The sequence below is a fragment of the Meles meles genome, chromosome 8 (assembly GCF_922984935.1).
Source record: "Meles meles chromosome 8, mMelMel3.1 paternal haplotype, whole genome shotgun sequence".
In the NCBI taxonomy this organism is placed as follows: Eukaryota; Metazoa; Chordata; class Mammalia; order Carnivora; family Mustelidae; genus Meles; species Meles meles.
In genome coordinates, this window is record NC_060073.1 from 8306492 (window position 1) to 8327349 (window position 20858).

The window sequence follows — 20858 nt, forward strand, 5'->3', positions numbered from 1 at the left end:
CGCCAGATCTCGCCCGGCCATCTCTCCCATCACGGCACCCCAAGCTGTTAGGGCAGGTCGCTGGGGGGATGAGGACAAGGCAGTGGTGTTTCTCACCAGCTCTGAGACAGAACTCACCCAAGACCAGTCAGGAAGAAAACGTCCCTTAAAATTCTTGCCGGGCTTTTCCATCATGCCTAGAGGAAGCTTCCAAGTTTGTACTGTGGCCAGTGTTGGCTCAGAAGGTTACGTGGCATGTCAGGACCGCTCGGTGATATAGCCAGAATCCAAACCCAGAGTTCCCGATGGTCAGGTCAGCGCTGCCCTAGGGAACTTCCCACCAGAGTGGCACCCACAGCGTGAAGCTTAAGGAGGTCTCACTCTTAGGGATTGACTCTGTACGGGCCTGGTCCTGAGAGTTGGAGCCTCCTTAAATTTTGTGCTGTAGGCACCCTGCTTACCTCACCCCTGTCTCAGCCCTGCCACCCTCCTTGCCTGGGGGCTGAAACCTACCTGGTCCCATTCCCAGGCTGACCCCCTCCTCCCCAGACTCAGAGCTCTGCATGGTACCAGCTCTATTCTTTACTCCAGTGACTCCCTCAAACGCCTCCTGCCCCGCTGGTAGCAAGTCTGAACTCCCCTGAACTCCTCTTCCAAAATCTCACGAAACTACTCAGGGCAAAGGGGGCTAATCCTCTTTGGAAAGACCTGGAATCTGAGCAGCCCTTCCTGCTGTTGCTTGTGGCTGTCCCATGGTGTCACGTGGAAGACTGTCTGTGGCCTGCCTAACAGGACGCCTCCCCTGTGGGAAAGGGCCTTGGAGATCCCATCCCAGCAGGGACACAGAGGCTCTTTGAGAGACAGTGGGTCTCTCTGGGGCCCACTTCTTTGGCCATCATCCCCAACTGTGTAGGTTGGCTGCTTTGGGAGGGCTGCCCAGTCTTGTGCTGACGTCAGCCTCCCCTCCCCACCATCCTGGTCCTTGGATGGACCCTGGACTCCCTTTCTTTTGAGTTTTCTACTTTTTACTTGAAATGTAGTTGACACACGATGTTCCATGAGTTACAGGTGTACGGGGCCGTGACTGGATAGGTCTATACGGTATGCTGTTCTCACCGCGAATGTAGCCACTACCTGTCCCCGCTAGTACAACCCAGTTGACTCTATTCCCCGTGCTTGTGCCCTTTATCATCGTGACTGTGACTGACTTCTGCCGCGTGTAACTGGGAGCCTGTACCTCCCCCTCCCCCTCGCCCATTTTGCCCATCTCCCCTCTGGCAACCAACCACCAGTTCATTCTCTGTCTGTTCCTGCCTTTTGTTTATTTCTATAGTCATTTGTTCTGTTTTTGAGATTCCGCAGATGAGTGAAATCATAAGGTATTTGTCTTTCTCTGTCTGATGTATTTCGCTGAGCGTTATAATACCCCGTAGGTCCGTTCATGGTGCTGCAAATGCCAAGATCTTTTTTCATGGCAGAATAGTATTCCACGGGGAGTCTAATTTCTGGAGCTTGGTTGCCTCTTCCAGCCTCTCAGCCTCAGTAAGGGCTGTGCCTGGTGTTCCTACTGGGTCTCCCTGGGGACCCACCTCTAGGAGTTGCTGCGGGGTTTTGGTCCCTTTGCTCCAAGAAGGGTGGGAACTCCTCATCCACCCCCCTTTTCTGCAGTCATCGGCTTTGTACTTGTCAAGGGAGTATGGCCTTGATGGAATCACAGAAGGTTCATAATCTGTTCCCCCAGGGAAAAGGGGGTGTTCAGCCCATATTTGCATAACCAAGAGGGCCGCAGAGGAGCCACAGGTGTAGAAGGTCCACTCCTCATTTCAGCTTAGGGAGCCAGGGCCCAGAGACCACAAGAACCTTCTCCAAAGCCACACAGCCTGCGACTGACCCTGCTCCCTTTTCCCTTCCCTTTTGCTCATGCTCTTGTGGACCGTGCCAAGGGCCTATGGATGGACCCCTACAGCCCTGGCCAGCACCGATCCCTCTGTTTCCTCTTTGTGAATCCTTAGGCGAAGTTGCGGGAGCTGGCGCGGCCAGCATCATGTCCACCCTGACCGAGAAGGCCGTAGTGAAGAAGGAACTGCTGTGTGATGTGGTTGGGAGAGACAAGTACCAGGTCAATAACAAACACGACAACAAGTACTCGCCGCTGCCCCCCAGCAAAATCGTCCAGCGGGCGGAGGAGCTGGTGGGGCAGGAGCTGCCCTATTCGCTGCCCTGTGAGAACTGCGAGCATTTCGTGAACGAGCTGCGCTACGGAGTCGCCCGCAGTGACCAGGTGCGTCCTCAGCCACGTCCCCATCCCCTGGAGCCAGACGGTGCCGTCAGCCGGTGGGGGATGGGCATCGGGCACCTAGAAGGCAAATGGATGCCACCCTCGGGGTGGGGACGAGGGTGTGGAGACGGGCAGGTCGACACCGTGGACCGGCGCGGTTGTGCACCATGACCCACGATGGGAGTCACCGCCCGGGAAGAATCCTGTGTTTTGGGCAACACTGTTTGTCTTTTACCCACTTAAACATTTGCTCAAAGTGAAGAAAGCACATGAGAAGTTTCCTTTTCCCAAAACAATTCTGAGGTTTAACGCAGAGAATGAACAGCTCATTTTGGGTGGTCTCGTAGAATTCCTGTTTATCCACATTAAAAAAAAAAAAAGGCAGATTTCTTAGCATTTCTAACGAGGGACAGCTTTTGTGTTTCATAATATTCTGCTTTATGACCTGTGCCGCCCACCTGTGGCCCTTTTGGGGTCAGAGCTCTGGCAATTCAGCTCACCCAGCAGCCGGGCCCGTGAGAAGTCAGCGCGTCCCCCCCGTAAAATGTGCACTCTCAGGACTAACCAGGGCCCCTGGCTTGTGTTTGATTGTACTCTTTGCCTCCGCACCGAGCACGCTCACAGTGAGCTGTTGTTGATTTCCTTGACAAAGTTCCTTTTGTAGGAAGCCGCTGTCTCATGCGTTGTCCCTCCATGAGGTTCTGTAAAGAACCAGGGACACATTGTTCCTCCTCCATTATCTGCAGACTCTTTCTCCCACCCTGACAAATCGTTTAGCAAGGAAAACGAGAGAGCTCTCGTGTGGGTCCCCCCACACCCGCCCGAGAACCACTACGCTGCCACAAAGCCCCTCCTCATGACCTCTACCGTGAAGGTTAAAGACCAACTCGCAGTCACGTCTTGGGTCTGTAGCTTCGTCCAGACCTTGTCATCCTGGCGTCTGGCTGCTAGGAACCTCGGTTCTGGGTACTGTGTGACGTCAGTGACATTGGTGTGTTTCCTGACACCGCACACAGCCACGTGGGGCCCATTTAGGGGCAGCGCCGAGATGTGTTTATTTTTAGCCCGCGAAGACCTCCAAATTCTTCTCTATGATGGTCATTAAGGGTCTGTGGCTGCCGCATGCATACAATCTAGGGACGTTCTGTGGTTAGGGGAGCCAAGGCAGGGCCGACCGCGTCAGGTAAGGGTGCTAAGTTTTGCATACAAAGTTCGTATTTTCATATTTTTTACTCCTGGGATTTGGGGTACGCGGTCCTCACTGTTGGCATAAAATCATGATTAAACATCTTTCTCTTTGCTTGTTCTTGATTCTGCTTAAACGCCTGGCTTGGCTGGTGGGTGAGATTTCTAGATCTATGTTGGTGACCCTCTTTCACGCCCTCATGTGGGAAAAAGTACAGTTTTGCTGATTTGGGCCATCGTGCCTTCATTGGGGACAGTGGCCATGAGAGCAGACTCTCCGTTTGCATTGTCACGGGGTCTGGTGTCCCCAGAGCTGCGCCTGGATAGTGCTGGAAAGAGGAAGAAGCCGAACTTTCTCTCTATTTCTTGCTGATCTGAACTGTTTCCACTGAGTTCTGTTCCCTTCAATGTCGCTGCTGGACCTGATGAAACATGAAGGCACTGGAAAGGGGGCCGTAAGGACATTGTGGCTCAGAGACTGGGAAAGAAGCAGGGGGCAGGGCCGCCGGATACACTGGCCTTGCAGCCAGACTGCAAATTAGGGCAACGGACTAAAGTGTTGGGATGTTTTCTGAGTCACCTGCTCGTCTTCCTAAAACACTGTGGTCTTTGCCTCCCCTGTGGGATGGTTTCCTCATCATCTTACCTTTCAAGCTTCTTTAGATGTGGTGTTGGCATTTGAAGCTAGAGGGTACAAAAAGCTTTTGTATCAGGTTTTTGGGCTGACTAGGCAGGCTTCTATTTCTTTGTCCTTTGTTTTTTTTCTGGAATAGTTTTTAAAATTTAAGTTGTAGATTTTCAAAGTAATGCAAGCATATAAGCTGAAAAGATAACCAGTTCTCAAAAAACCCCTCTTTACTCCTCCCCGTCTCACCAGGCAGCCATTCTTTTCTCTTTTAGCTTGGCATTTACCTGTTTCTGAATTTCTAAACAATATGTGTATACTACCAGATTTAAAAAAAAAATTATTTATTTATTTGAGAGAAAGAGAGTGAGAACGTAAGTGGGGGAGGGATGGGGGAGAGGGAGAAGCAGACTCCCTGCTGAGCAGGGAGCCCAACATAGGGCTCCATCCCAGGATCCCAGGATCATGACCTGAGATGAAGTCAGATGTTTCACTGACTGAGCCACCCAGGCACCCCAGTACCATCATTTTATTTTAAAAATTTAGATATGATCTTTTGACCACTCCTTATGCTAAGTGAAGGTTAAATTGCTTAAACCATCATTCCCTCCTCTCCCCCAGTCTCACTAGATTTTTATATTATACATTTTTTAAAGATTTTTAAAAATTAATTTATTTTTAGAGATTTTTATTTATTCATTTGACAGACAGATATCACAAGTAGGCAGAGAGGCAGGCAGAGAAAGAGGAAGGGAAGCAGGCTCCCTGCCATGCAGAGAGCCCGATGTAGGGCTCTATCCCAGGACCCTGGGACCATGGCCTGAGCCAAAGGCAGACACTTTTGTATCAGGTTTTTGGGCTGACTAGGCAGGCTCGTGAGTCACACCATTCTCCCCTGGGCTGGTTACCGTATGAGCTTCTGATGGCTGCCGTGACCGACCGAGCTGCCAGGTGCCCACAGTTTCATTAAGTTACTATTCAGTGTTTTATGTTTATGTAAATTTTACTCACAGCTGAGTGTTGTGGTATATTATGAATTTCCTTTTGGGGCTGGGGGAGGTTTCTTTCTTTCTGGAAGGTAATCAGTCTCTCCTTACATTGTTCAGTTTGCCTTGTACCCGTCGTCCGTTCTCAGTACGGTTTTCCACATGGGAAATCCCATCAAGTAATCTCTGAGTTCCAGGCTGTTCTCCTTGGACACATCCGTCCCTGAGATGGCCGTTGTGCTGTCCGCGCTGGCTGGCTCTTGGCTGACTGCACGGCTGTACCCCAGGACTTCCCTTCTCCGTTGTTCTTCAGATTTCCTTTGCCTTTCTCTTGGACTGGTTTTCCTAGTTCCGTGATCTCTTCATTGCTCATTTCCCTGCCTTTCTCTTAATTTAGGTAGACCGCATCCCGCAGAAGTGGCTTTAGGTTAGAAAGACGGTACCTGGAATACAGGACCACAGGGCTCGTGAGTCACACCACGCTCCCCTGGGCTGGTTACCGTATGAGCTTCTGATGGCTGCCGTGACAAGTGACCACAGACTTAGTGGCTAAAAACAACCCAACGTGGTTTTCTCACAGTCCTAGAGGTCAGGTCAGAAGTCTGAAAATGGTTTCATGGGGCTAAAATCCAGGTGCCCCCAGGGCTCTGTTCTTTTCTGGAGGTTCTAGGGGAGAATCTGTGTTTTTGCCTTTTCTGGCTTTTCTGGCATATCTTGGTGATATGCTTATGATGAAGGGGGTTTGCTGCTGAGTGGAAGCTTCGAGTGAACCGGGAGGGGACAAGTGGCTTGTTGACTTTAAGTTTCACTTCGGGTGATATGGGTGGGTGGTTTGTTTGGGAATCCTTGATATTGGTATCTTTTCTTTCTTTTAAAGTTTTATTTATTTATTTGAGTAATTTCTGTACCCAAGGAAGGGCTTAAACTCATGACCCCAAGATCAAGAATCACACACTCCCTTGACTGAGCCAGCCAGGTGCCCCAAGTAGCTTTTGTTTGCACTTGGGCAGGTCAGATCCCCAGGAAGGTTTTCCTGACTCCTCTGTGGGAGGTAGTGTTCTGGGAGCAGAGATGGGTAGGAGGGCCGAGAGTCTCACAATTAACGTTGTTTTTGGCATGATGGCCACATCCTCACATGTGTTTCTCAATTCCCAGGCCCCCAAGTCTTCTGTTTAATCCTCTGCAGGAATCAAGTTTCGAACTTCTGTTGTAGTTGGGTGGGGGGTGGGGGGGGCTCCAGGGACCCAGCTGAAGCGCTTTCTCTGTCCGGTTTCCAGAGCTCCTTGGTGTTGCCAGGAGCTGACCTTCCCCGAGGATCCCGTTATAATTTGGGTTGATCCTCAACTTTTCCCACTGCTGCCTTAGAATTTAGAGTTCTGTGGATCCTTGTGGAATGACACAGAAAAGAAACGCCTTACTTTACTCTTGGTCAGGTTTCCCGGGGGAGTGAAATTTGACATGGGACGTTTTAACCCTGAAATCTACTCTTATTTTTTTTAAAGATTTTATTTATTTATCTGACAGAGAGAGATCACAAGTAGGCAGAGAGGCAGGCACAGAGAGAGAGAGGAAGGGAAGCAGGTTCCCCGCTGAGCAGAGAGCCTGATGCGGGACTCAATCCCAGGACCCTGAGATCATGACCTGAGCCCAAGGCAGAGGCTTAACCCACTGAGCCGCCCAGGCGCCCTCTACTCTTGTTTGCAACACTTCTTTTTCCTGGTATAAGCCATGCAAGTCAGAAATACTAATAAGGTGAGGTAGAGCCTCACTCCTACTCCGAGTTGGGTCATTTCTTTGAAAACTTGTAAAGAGCACTCCTGTGCCTGGCAAAACCGGGTGTGGGGGAGGCAGCGAGGAACAAGACAAGTGACACACGAGAGGTCCTTGCTCCCCCGGGGGGGCACAGGTGTGACGGGGTAAGTAGTGGAAAGCCATTCCTGCACCACCTCCCACTGGCCGCAAGGGCTGCCTGATGGCCGCCAGGATCTCAGCCATCGGCCTTCATCTCCTCGTCCTTTGCACAACCACCCTCTGGGGATTTAGGGGCTTTAAATACCCACAGAGTGGGTCCAGTTGGCCTTGGGCCCGTGTACAGCCCTGGCCAGCGGCTCCACCCAGCGGTTCTTTCCCCATCCAGCCCTCTTCTCCCCATTCCCCTGCCAGTATGTCTTGACTCCTGAGTGAGTCTCCTGGAACTGAGTGTTCTTGTTGAATGGGCAGCCCGTCCTCGGATCCCCGACAGAGTGTGACCTCCCCTCCTCTCTCTTGCAGGTCAGAGATGTCGTTGTGGCGGCTGGCGTCGCAGGAGTGGGCTTGGCAGCCATGGGCCTCATTGGAGTCATGTTCTCAAGAAACAAGCGGCAGAAGCAATAAGTTGAAGGGCCTGACCCACAGTGGGGACGTTATCCACTGAGCGGGTCTGGTTGTGCCAGAGGTTTTGAGGTTTGGTTTGTGGGTTTCATTCTGTTTTATAGTGAGGCTTATTTTGACAGAATAAAATAAGGCCCAGCAAGGGCGCACTTTACGGGAGAAAACGCAGCAGGAACTGGCTGGCGTCAAGTCTGTTGGGGGCGCAGCGGGGCTCGGGGCCTGGCCACGCCAGGTGGCGTCCTGGGCCTTGGGTGCTGCTCTCTCCCTTTGTCTCTGTGGCTGTGTCCTTTGTCTTGCAGGAGTCATCCCCGCTCTGTCTGTTTCAAGTCCGGGGTAATTCTGGTAATTCTGGTTGTGGGGAGACAGGGGAGCAGCAAGGGAGACCCACAGCCCTGACTGATGGGCCCGAATAGAACCCAACAGACAGCTAGGACCCTCGGCCTGGAACTAGAGCCAGCTCGGCTTCTCGGACTCTGCAGCTGGAGTCTGTGGGTGTTTGGCGGAGTCAAAACCAAACCAAAGCCAACATTTGCCATGAGGAAAGTCAGTAGAGGCTCTTCCGATCTTGTGAAATTCTCTCCTATCTCCCTCCGCTCTCTCTGCTCTCCACACCTTTCCTCGGCCTCATCGCTCCCACTCCCAGCCCTCCTGCTTCCTCTCCCCTTGGGCTAGCTTGTGGACCCCCAAGTCTGGGACCCCACACCCCTCCTGCGACCCCTGTTCCCGTGTCCCCTCAGCTCCACACTCCCCTCAGCCAGTCAGCTCTGTCCTGTGGCTGGGTCCCACGGTGCAGGGTTACCTCAGACGTTCCTGGCATGGCCGCCCCCCATGACTGACCTCCTTGCTGCACAGCTCTCTCGGGAGGGGTTGGGGATGAGGCAAGACCTTTCGTGGCTGGTCCCTTGAGCTCTGCTGGTATAGCTCGCTGGACATGGCCGACGGTCAAAGGGGCCATTTCTCTGAGGAGACTTGCATGTCTCAGAAATTCTTCTGAATTTCTTCCTCAGAAATTCTCTGCTGGGGCCAGCTGGCCTTCCCTCCACAGGGCAAGGCTTCTCCAACTGGTTGCAAATGTTTCCTCTGTCAGCCCTGGTTGTCTGGAGACCTGTGGGAAGCCCAAACAGGACTTACACATGGCTTCATGCCAGCCCCCTCCTACTTAGCCCCTGTCTGGTCCAGGGTAAACGCACGCCCATCCGCATCCCGGGGTTGATAGAAGAATAGTTTTCTCCCGGTGCAGTTTTCTTTCTTTTTTTGTCTCAGCTCTGTTGATCTCCGACCAGTTCTCAAGCTCCCAAAAGAAGGGGACACAGGCCTAACTCAAAGGGTGGGTCTCCCGAAGGCCCCTGTCTCACATGGCAGAAGGGGAGAAGAGGTTAGCGCCGTGTGGAGTGGAGAGCTCCAAGCTAATTCTAGAAAAAAAAAAGGAATGAGGAAAAATAAGCACAAGAAAACAAAACCAGTTCAGTTGAAAATAAAAATCACATACAAAAATGTGGGACATGTAGAAATAACCAAATAAGATGGAAAAACGAATTCCAAATATATTGGTTGGTAATCACCATATATATAAATGGCGTCCACTTGTCAAGTGAGAGATAAACATTTTACTGGGTTAGAAATGGGATTCGAGGAATACGGTTTACAGCAGATACACTTAAAGCATACAGATAAAAAGATTAAAGTCTGGGGGCGCCTGGCAGTCTGCGCTGGAAGAGAATGTGACTCCTGATCTTGGGGTCGTGAGATCGAGCCCCACATTGGGTGGAGAGATTACTTAAAAATAATAAGAAAAACCAAAACCTTAAAATCTTAAAAAAAAAAAAAACCAAAACCTTAAAAAAAAGGTAAATTCAAAGGATGAACATTTTACATGACAACTGGTCTGTTGTCTTAAAGAAAAGTCCTGCTGTGAAGGAGAAATACAGGGTATGTGAAGGCTGTCTAGACTGAAAGGCATGTTGGGGACAAAACAACGAAATGTGAAAAACAACCGTGAAAGCAATTTGAGGCAATTGGGAAAATGTAAAGGTGGACTGGGCATTAAAGAGTTTAAAGAATTATGAATTTTATTTTATTTTTTAAAGATTTTATTTATTTATTTGACAGAGAGAGAGTCAGAGGTCACAAGTAGGCAGAGAGGCAGGCAGAGAGAGAGCGGGGAGGAAGCGGTCTCCCCACTGAGCAGAGAGCCCCATGCGGGGCTCGATCCCAGGACCCTGAGATCATGACCTGAGCCGAAGGCAGAGGCTTAACCCACTGAGCCACCCAGGCGCCCCAAATTATTAATTTTATTAAGTGATTTGATACTAGGCTTATGTAAACACATGACCTAAATTTAAAAAAATAGAGGCAGATAAAGCAAAGATGACAAAACAGTAAAGTTTTTAGTCTAGGCGGTGGGTATGTAGGTGGTCATTGTACTAGTCTTTCTAGTACTATCTATCTGTTAAGAAATTTACATAGTAAACCTTTAAAATACATCTGAAATTTGAACCTGAACATTTAAATAAAATAAGACCTTTGGATCTATTTCAATGAATTATATAATAATTTTTAAAAATTAAAAAAGATATGCTAGAACTAAGAACACATACTAACTAAAAGCTGTCATAACTATATTGATATAAAAATATAGGCTTTAAGGCAAAGATTGTTACTAGTCACAAAGGCCCACATTAACAATTATGGCATAATAAGAAATATGTTTGGTCTTTTCCTTGGTTCCTAGCCTGAGCTCCTTGGAATTTCCTGAGTATTTGGTTTTGGTCATCATGAACCCCCTTTGATCACACCTGAGTGTGTGCTAATGAGCTGATTTCAGGTGTGGTGCTAGAGAGCCTTACGATGGGGCAGGTCATCAGAAAGACCAAGTCATTAGAGGATTGGAACTTTGAGCATCCCCCTCAAATCCCACTGATCTCCGGGAGAGGGAGTGAGGTTGAAGATGAAGCCCCATAAGAAGTCTTGAACGAGGAGACTTGATGAGCTGTAGGGAGAGTGGTGTGCCTGAGGAGGGCATGAAGGCACCTTGCCTCCCTCTGCCCCTTGCCCTACACAGGTCTCCCATTTGGTTTTTCCTGGGTTTTACGCATTATAATAAACTGCTAAACATAAGTAAAGTGCCTTCCTAAGTTCTGTCAGCTGTTCCAGCAAGTCATTGAACCTAATAGGGGTTGTGGGAACCCCGATTTATAACCCATGGTCAGAAGTATGGGACTTGTGACTGACACCTGAAGGCGGGGGGGGGGGGCGGGGGGGCGGGATGCAGTCTCATGGGACTGAGCCCTTACTGTGGGGTCTGTGCTACCTCCCAGGTGTCAGTGTCAAAACTGAAATGACTTGTTCAACACCCAGTTGGTGTCTGGTGAATCACAAGGATTGGTTGTTGGTGTAGGAAAACACTTCAGGAGGTTCTGTGAAAGTCCCAACTCGCTAGGAAGATACAATAATTCTCGATTTTTCATCTAATACAAATCTCAAAATAGATACTGAGAATGTTGGCCTTTTGCAAGGAGAAACTGACAAATTCTCCCTTATAGTGGGAGATCGAAATACACCTCCATCAGGAACCGATAAATCGAGGAGATGCAAAAATCAGTAAAGATATAAAATATTTCAAAAACTTACCACCAAGCTGATTTAATATATATGGCACTGTATATATATATATATATATATATATATATATATATATATATATATACATAGTACAATTGCGGCATATAGATTCCTTCTGACCACGCACAAAGGAACATTTATAAAAACAGGCCATATCCAGGGCCTTAAATCAAGTCTCAGCAAGTTTCAAGGGACTGATAACATAGAGAATATCTTCTCTAATCATAATGCCATTAAGTTATCAATTAAGAAATCAATTAATGCAATTAACAGATCAATAACAAAGTGATAGCTAGAAAACCCTTCTACTTTGAGCAGTCTTAGAGCACATTGTTAGATAAATTATGAGACAAAGATGGAAACATAATGGAAATTAGATAATATTCAGAACTGAATGGTAGCAAAAGTATTAGATAGCGATCTTTGGGCCACGCAACTGAAGAGTTGCTTAAATTCATAACACAAATCCTTATATTAGGAAAGAGAATAGTATCAATTAACAAGTTAGTCATTCAATTTAAGAAGGTAGAAGACATACAGATGGCCAACATGAAAAAACCCTCGACATCAAGAATCATCAGGGACATGCAAATCAAACCCACAATGACACCCCCCCACCTGTTGGTTTGATACCAGAATTGCTGGTATCAAAAAGAAAAGAAGTAGCAGGTGTTGGTGAATCTGTGCAGAAAAGGAAATCCTCATGCACTTTTGGTGGGGATACACATTGGTGCAGCCACGACAGAAAACAATAGGAAGATTCATCAAAAAATTAAAAATAAAACTGCCATCTCCAGCAATTCCACTTTTGGGCATTTATCCAAAGAAAACAAAAACAGCAACTGAAAAAGACATATGCACCCCCCGTGTTCATTGCAGCATTATTTACAATAGCCAAGGTATGGAAGCAACCTAAGCATTCAGCAGGGGATGAATGGATAAAGGTGTGGTTTATATATTCGGAGGAATATTCATCAGTCATAAAAGGAAGGAAATCTTGCTATTTCCAACAACAGGGGTAGACCTTGAGAGTACTATGCTAAGTGAAATAAGTCAGACAGAGAAAGACACATACTGTATGACCTCACTGATATGTGGACTCTAAAACCAAACCAAACCCCAAATAAGCAAACCAAAAAACCAGAGTGATGGATACAGAGAGCAAAGTAGTTGGTTGTCAGAGGTCGTGTGGAACAGGCTAAATGGGTGAATTTAGTGAAAAAGTACAAACTTTTAGCTATGACATAAGTAAGTCATGGGATGTAATGTCCAGCATGCTGACTATAGTTAAAATATAACACTGTATATTTGAAAATTGCTAGAAGAGCAGGTCTTGAAAGTCTACATCAAGGGCAAAAAGGGTGTGGGGAGTAGAAATTGCCAGGGGACAGCTGTGCACCAGGATGAGAAGAGGTAGTCCAGGAGGAGACGAGGAGAGCGCCATGCCCACGCATGGTGCTTTCCCGAGGGGAAATAAACCAGAGCCTGACCTATGAAGACCATACTGAGGTGTTCCGAGCCTCTTTCTTCTGGATACATGAGTGATTAGCACAGAGAACACTAAACTAACAAAGAAGATGATACAGGTAATTCATTCCAAGAAATGCAATCATAGCGGCGCTTGGGTGGCTCAGTCATTAAGCGTCTGCCTTCGGCTCAGGTCATGATCCCAGAGTCCTGGGATCGAGCCCTGAGTGGGGCTTCCTGCTCCGGGGCAGGAAGCCTGCTTCACCCTCTCCCACTCCCCCTGCTTGTGTTCCCTCTCTTGCTGTGTCTTTCTCTGTCAAATAAATAAATAAAATCTTAAAAAAAATGCAATCATAATTCACAAGAAACCTTAGGAAGAACATACAAATATACCCATAAAATAAGGCAACTGAATACTTTTTTAGCCAAAAATTGTGATCTAACTATTGCAATAATGAGGGGAAGGAAGGTGTGAGTGAGGGCAGGAGAGTGGTAAAGGTACTAAACCCTAATTTTATACAACAAGTTATTAATATTTCAATTGTAAGAATCCAGAAGGAGGGGCACCTGGGTGGCTCAGCGGGTTAAAACCTCTGCCTTCAGCTCAGGTCGCGATCCCAGGGTCCTGGGATCAAGCCCCGCATCGGGCTTTCTGCTCAGCAGGGAGCCTGCTTCCCTTCCTCTCTCTGCCTGCCTCTCTGCCTACTTGTGATCCCTGTCTGTCAAATAAATAAATCAATAAACCTTTAAAAAAATCATGAAGGAGTAGTCTAGGTATGTTGTTGAAAAATTTAGAAGTAAATAGCAGAAGACACAGCCCAAAGGCAAGCGATTGCCTCTGGAGAAAGGAAATAGGAGGTCAGAAGCGTGTTCTTTTTTATTATGAACATTACAATACTACTGACTTTTAAATTGTATCTCTCTCTGGGTATTACTTTGTTAAAACAATAAAATGATGCGTGAGAAAAAATACCAATACATGTAAAATAATATATATAAACAAAACGAAAACACACATACAAAACTACAAAATGCCTGATTTCTCTGTAATTCTGAAATCCAAAAAGCTCTAAAAACCCAAGTTAGGTAGCAAACTCTTTTGAAGGAAAAACCTGTCTTGAAAGGATGTGAGGCTTCTTAGAAGCATTATTTATCCCATTTCATGAATCAGTCGTGCCTTTCCCTGCAGAAACAGTAAATGATTGGTCAGGAGGTATCACCTGAATGCCTATTCCTGTCCTTGATCTCACGCTTATACACAATTTAAATATTTTCCATCTAAAATCCAAAAAATTTTGAATTCCAAAACACATATAGTCTCAAAAGGTTTGCATAAGGCTTGTTGCTGCATGTTATATATTTCCTATCGGGATACTCATCTGTTTGCAAAGAAGAAGAACAGAAAGGATATATTCAAACCTGATATGTGGTTATCTCTGGGGACCAGAAAGGGGGACTTCAGTTTTATCGAAGGTGTCCCAATTTTTTGCAAGAACGTCATTTCTAATTTCACAATGATTATGCTATTAACTTTTTAAAAATACAGAAAAAACGAGAGTGACAGATGTCCTATTACTAATTGATAGAACTAAATTAAGACTCTATGAAGAGGCTTAGAATGAAGGAGGATCTCCACCAGGACACGTTATTGGCAATAGGGTCTTCACAGAGGTAATCACGTTAGGACGAGGTCATTAGGGTGAGCCCTAAGCCAACATGACCGGTATCCACTGCCGCACACAAGCTTGGGGGTGTTCAAAAACATGCGTGAAACGAAGGAGAATACAAGGAAGTGTCAGGTGAAGAGGTGTCAAACTCAGATTTTGCTGGAAATGTTTCAGGAACAACAGCTCCCAACCCCCCCCAGAGCGGAACCGTCAGTTACAAAATACAAGCCAAAGTTGAGGGATTATTTTCTTTGCTTTTTAAGGGAATAGAAATTAGACCAAAGTTGAAGTAATCCTCATAATAAGTGACATCCTCATTCCTTTGGATGCTGATCTGTTTTCTCGAATGTCAGTGGGACCGATGAGATCCGAAAGCCATGCCAAGGCTGGGAGAAGTTAAGATAGTGGAGAAGGAGGGGACCCTAATTTCATCTGGTCCCCGAAATTCAGCTAGATATCAGATCATTCTGGACACCTGCAAAATCAATCCGGGATCTGAGAAAAGAAATGCTGCAATCCTACAAATAGAAAAGTGACCACTTTTTGCAAGGTAGGAGGTGCAGAGACTTGAATCTGGGCTGACATATTGGAGGGTAGGGCGAGGGGCAGTAGCCCACTCAGGGAAGCTACCTCAAAGTCTTATACGTGACGGGGCACAAAATCAGAAATTTTCCAAAGTCTCCTCTGGTGAGGGATGTCCCTGGCTGAAAGGCGCCCAGGTGGCCAAGGAGCGTGGACTCCCAGGTGGGACAGCTTGGTCTCAGTATGCCTGGGGACACAGAAAGAATGGGGGTGCCCAAGTGCAGCCGAGTTCCTGACCATCTGAGCAGAGAAGCCGTTTGTAAACAGTGCCCACTCCCCTGCCCTGCCAGCTTTGAGCTCTGGGTTACCATAGGTCACCAACAGGGTCAGGGGACTGCTCTCCCAGCAGGGGCCCTGCAAGCTGCAGAAACATGGGAAGACCCCCTCCCTCCCCCTGGAGGAGTGGAGAGGTGTGCACAAGAGTCCTCAAAGTTTGCAGACTCCAAGCTGGGTGGCGGGCCAGAGATAACAACGCTGAGTCAGAGGCTGGGTGAACACAGAGTGAGGAGGGAAACCATGGAGACAAGAGTGACTGCTTGTCTGTGAGGGCGCCCTGAAGAGTTGGGGGTGCGAACACTCAGCCCTGGCGCTGGAAACCTCAGCGCTGCCTTTTTCAGCCCTCCATTGGTTCTGAAAGCCTAAAGGGAGCAGAGGAGCGCCACCTAATGGATTCTGGAGCCACTTACACTGAGCCCAGTCCAATGACAAGGGAGGGCAATTCTGACCTGGGTAGAACACCTGACCATCATTGCAATAGGGACCTTCCCCAGAGGACGGGCAGGAACATCCCTCAAGCACGAAGTTAACCCATCATAGAGAATTGCAAATCTTCAGCTCTTGGGGAAAACAACATTCATGGTTTTAAAAAAATTTTTTTTGTCCTTAAGTATTATTTTTTCCAGCTATTTTCTTATTTTTCAAATTATTTTTTATTCTTCTTAAATTTTTAGCACATATATATATTTACTATATCTATATTATTTTTGGCTTCCTTTCATTGTATTTTATTTCAGTTTTGGATATATCTAAGTCTTTCTTTCTTTCCTATTTCAGGATCTAGTTTATTTTAACACAAAAGAGGAAAACACACCCATGATCAATTTTTTGTTTTGTTTCTTGTTTGATTTTTTCCTTGGTTTGTTTTGTTTTTGCTTTTTTCCTCTGGCTTGTTTTGTTTTGTTTTCTGTTGTTGTTATTGTTGTCTTTTCACTTTCTTTTATTCTTTTCTGGACAAAATGATGAGACAGAGATATTCACCCTAAAAGACAGAACAGGAGGTAGGTAGCACTCACTGCCAGGGATTGAATCAATGTGGAGATAACGTAGATGTCGGAAGTAGAATTTAAAATAATGATTATAAAGATACTAGCTGGGCTTAAAAAAGCATAGATGACACTAGAGAATCCCTTCCTATAGAATTCAAAGAACTTAAATCTAGTCAGGCCAAAATTTAAAGTGCTATTGCAGAGATGCAGTCCCAAATGGAGGCTCCAAAAGTAAGGATAAGTGATGCAGAAGAGCGAGTCAGTGATATAGACAATAAAATGATGGAAAATAAAGAAGCTGAAAAGAAGAGGAAAAGATCAAAAAAAAAAAAAAAAAAGAAGAGGAAAAGATCACTACTGGATCTCGAAGGAAGATGTAGAGAACTCAGTAACTCCATAAGTGAAATAATATCAGGATAATAGGGGTCCCAGAAGATGAAGAGAAGAAGAGAGAGGCAGAAGGTTTCTTTGAACAAATCATAGCTGAGAACTTCCCTAGTCGGAGAACAGAAACAGATATTCAAGTCCAGGAGACCCAGAGAACCCTCTTCAAAATCAATAAAAATAGGTGAATATCTGGACATATACTAGTGAAGCTTGCAAATTTCAAAGATAACAAAAATCCTGAAAGCAGTTTGGGACAAGAAGTGCCTACCTACTAGGGTAGAAACATAAGGCTGGCAATAGACTGTCCACACAGACCTGGCAGGCCAAAAAGGACTGGCAGGATATATCTGGGGTGCTGAATGGGAAAAATATGCAGCCACAAACAATTATAGGATTTTATGAGTAATTACATGCTAACAAAATAAGCAATCTGGAAGAAATGGATGCATTCCTAGAGACAATAAACTACTAAACTAAACCAGGAAGAAATAGAAAACCCAAACAGAACCATAACCAGCAAGAAAATCAAAGCACTCATCAAAAATCTCCCCACAAACAAGAGCCCAGGGCCAGATGGTTTCCCAGGGGAATTCTACCAAACATTTAAAGAAGAATTAAAACCTATTCTTCTGAAACTGTTTAAAATAATAGAAATGGAAGGAAAACTTCCAAACTCATTTTCTGAGGCCAGCATTACCTTGATCGCCAAACCAGACAAAGACCCCATCAAAAAGAATTATGGACCAATGTTCGTGATGAACAAGGATGCAAACCTGGCCCCAGAGTAAGTTCCACAGGGAGGGATTGGCAGGTGAGCCATGCCGGATGGGCACCCGCGGTGACCCGGCCATCGGGGATCCGCGGAGCCAGCACCAATCTTGGCATCTCAAGAGCTGCTGGGAGCCTGGGGCTTGACCCACAGAACATTCCTTGACTCACATTTCTCATGAGGTCTGGTTCCCCTACCTATTCCTGCTATTTGGAAAAGAAAAAATTGGATTCCAACTCTTGCATTTATTTTTTTCGTGTCTGGAATGTCTGTTCGCTGGCATCACGAACAGTGAGGGAGAAAGAAGAGGGCTCTGCCCCTCCACCGCACCCCTTATCTGGCCAGAATCCCCGTCTGTGTTGAGGGCCCACCCTGTGAAGAGGAAGGGGGCCGGCACCTGCGAGGGGCCTGCTATGGCCCTAGAACCATCTCTGTGAGCCATGGTCTGGCCCCCACTGTGGCAAATCAGCTGGGCTGTCACCTTCCCGTGCACCTCTTGGGTTTCAACGGGCACCTAATGGTAACCATGGAAATGTCCGACTGCCTTTCTGTGAGCCATTTCCCCGGGCCTCACCCTCAGCTGATAACGAAGCACACCTCAGACCAAATTCCATGGCACACCTAGGCGTTTACCAAACATGTGTTCACCAAGGAAGCCCTGAGCCCTTCATCCAGCCTGCTGTGAAAGCAGAATGGAGATGCTGGAGGAGCAGCCCCTGGGCGCTGACCTGGCTAGTTCAGTTGGTTCAGCGTTTGACTCTCGGCCTCGGATCAGGGCTGGATCTCAGCGTCTGGATCTCAGGTTTGAGGCAGCTGACCTTGCACCATGGGGCAGAGCTGATTGGCCCAATGAGAGCTCTTGACCCACGGCAGCCAATTGGAAGGCTGAGTCCGGGGCGCGCTGAGCCCACCACACTCTGGGGAACTGGTCAGGGTGTACCCAGAGTGGACCCCCCAGCGGGAGAGATGGAGCTGAGCTGATGGGAAAAGAGGGGCCACAGGAGGGGTGCGGGGTCAGAGACTTGGGGGTCCCAGCGAGCCCAAGTGGAGAGGAAGCAGGAGCACTGGGTGTGGAAGTGACGAGGCAGAGGAAGGACGTGGAGGGAGATCTCATCGTTTGTGGAAGAGATAGGAGCAGGGATAACGGGAGGATGGGGCGCCTTCCCTCACTGGTGGCGGCCTCACGTTCACGGCCCAGAATCTCCCACACAATTCCATTTACTGAGGTCCCAGGCCGGGACAGGCCCATTGTTTCTGTTCTTATGCATCACACGCGTGTCTCCCCTACCCCTCCTGTATCCTCACACCGTGAAGAAGGATACAGGCCTCCATGGGCGCCTGGGTGGCTCAGGGGTTAGGCTCCCGGTCTTGATTTCACCTCAGGTCATGATCTCAGGGTCCTGAGATACAGGCCCAGCCACACGTTGCTGGGGCAGAGCCTGCTTAGGGTTCTCTCTTGTTCATGCTCTCCCCACTTCCATGCACAGGTTTGCTCTCTCTCTCTCAAAAAGTAAACATAAGCATACAGGCCTCCCAAAAGAAGCCGGTGAAACGCTGTGAATGGCCGGGGTGCACCCTCAGTGTAGCTGGAGCCCGGATCAGCCTGCTCCGGCTGCTCTAAGGACATGGGGGATGGGGAGCTTACACAACAGACTTGGATTTCTCGCATTTAGGTCTATAATCCGTTTTGAGTTCATTTTTGTGCTTGGTGTAAGAAAGTGGTTCAGTTTCATTCTTTGGTGTGTATGTCGCTGATCCATTTTCCCAACACCGTTTCTGAAGAGATTGTATTTTTCCCATTGCATATTCTTGCCTTCCTTGTCAAAAGTTAATTGATGATATCATGACTGTTTTGTTGTTGTTGTTGTTGTTGTTGTTGTTGGGTTTTTTGTTTTTGTTTTTGTTTTTTTGCTTTCTATCATTTTTTTTCTATCCTGTTTTTTGATCTATGTGTCTATCTTTGTGCCTGTACCATGCTATTTTTATACCGATAGTTCTGTGGTATAATTTGAAATCTGTCATTGTGACTTCTAACTTTTTCTTTTTCAAGAAGGCTTAGGCTTTTTGTAGTCTTTTATGGTTCCATACAAATTTTAGGATTGTTTGTTCTAGCTCTGGGAAAAAGCTGAAAAAAAAATGCTGTTGGTATTTTGATAGGGAATGCATTAAATCTGCAGACTGGTTGGGTTGTTGGGACATTTTAACAGTATCTGTTCTCCCAGTCCATGAGCACGGAATGTTTTTCCATTTCTTTATGTCTTCCTGAATTTCATTCATAAGTGCTCTATAGTTTTCAGAGTACAGATCTTTTGCCTCTTTGGGTTGGTTTATTCCTAGATATCTTATGGTTTTTGGCTTTGGTGCAATTGTAAAGGGGAATGATTCCTTGACTTCTCTTTCTTCTGTCTCATTGTTAGTGTATAGAATTGCCATGGCCTTCTGTGCATTGATTTTACGTCTTGCAACTTTGCTGAATTCATGTGTCAGTTCTAGCAATTTTTCATTGGAGTCTTGGGTTTTCTACACAGACTGTCATGTCCTCTGCGAAGAGCGAAAGTTTGAATTCTCCTTAGCTGATACAGATGTCCTTTATGTCTTTTTGTTGTCTGATTGCTGAGGCGAGGACTTACAATACTTTGTTGAGTGTGGACATCACTGTTGTGTCCCTGATCCAAGGGGGAAGCTCTTAGTTTTTTTTTTTTTTTTTTTTTTTAAAGATTTATTTATTGGACAGAGAGAAAGCACAAGAGAGGCAGGCAGAGAGAGAGGAAGGGAAGCAGGCTCTCCGCTGAGCAGAGAGCCCGATGCGGGACTCGATCCCAGGACCCCGAGATCATGACCTGAGCTGAAGGCAGCGGCTTAACCCACTGAGCCACCCAGGCGCCCCAAGCTCTTAGTTTTTGAGGATGATATTCACTGTGGGTTTTTAAATATAACTTTTATGATATTGCAATATACTCCCTCTGTCTCTGCATTGCAGAGAGTTTTTAATCAAGAAAGATGATGTATTTTGTCAAATGCTTTTCCTGCATCCATTGAAAGGATCATATGGTTCTTGTCCTTTCTTTCATTAACGTGGTGTGTCACATTGATCGATTTGTGGATGTTGAACCAGCCTTGCCGCCCAGGAATAAATCCCACTTGGTCATGGTGCATAATCCTTTTAATGTACTGTTGGATCCTATTGGCTAGTATTTTGGTGAGAATTTTTGCATTGTTCTTCATGAATATTGGTCTGTAATTCTCCTTTTTGGTGGGGTCTTTGTCTGGTTTGGCGATCAAGGTAATGCTGGCCTCAGAAAATGAGTTTGGAAGTTTTCCTTTCATTTCTATTATTTTAAACAGTTTCAGAGGAATAGGTTTTAATTCTTCTTTAAATATTTGGTAGAATTCCCCTGGGAAACCATCTGGCCCTGGGCTCTTGTTTGTGGAGAGATTTTTGATGACTGCTTTAATTTCCTTGCTGGTTATGGTTCTGGTCAGGTTTTCTATTTCTTCTTGTTTCAATTTTAGTAGTTTATTGTCTCTAGGAATGCATTCATTTCTTCCAGATTGCCTAATTTGTAGGCATGTAGTTGCTCATAATATTTTCTTGTAATTGTTTGTATTTCTTTGGTGTTGGTTGTGATCTCTCCTCTTTCATTCATGACTTAATTAATTTCGGTCCTTTCTCTTTT

General features: G+C 46.5%; 1 protein-coding gene across 3 annotated transcripts in view; it reads left to right on the forward strand.

Annotated features, from left to right (window-relative positions):
• Positions 1 to 7591, forward strand: part of LOC123949841 (phospholipase A and acyltransferase 3) — a 28101-nt gene extending 20510 nt beyond the window's left edge. For all 3 annotated transcript variants that reach the window (XM_046017506.1, XM_046017507.1, XM_046017505.1), the window contains exons 4-5: positions 1992 to 2260; positions 7325 to 7591. In XM_046017506.1, the coding sequence (XP_045873462.1) occupies positions 1992 to 2260; positions 7325 to 7426 (371 nt within the window). In that variant the 3' untranslated portion in view covers positions 7427 to 7591. The remainder of the gene's footprint in view (positions 1 to 1991; positions 2261 to 7324) is intronic.
• The last annotated feature ends 13267 nt before the right edge of the window (positions 7592 to 20858 follow it).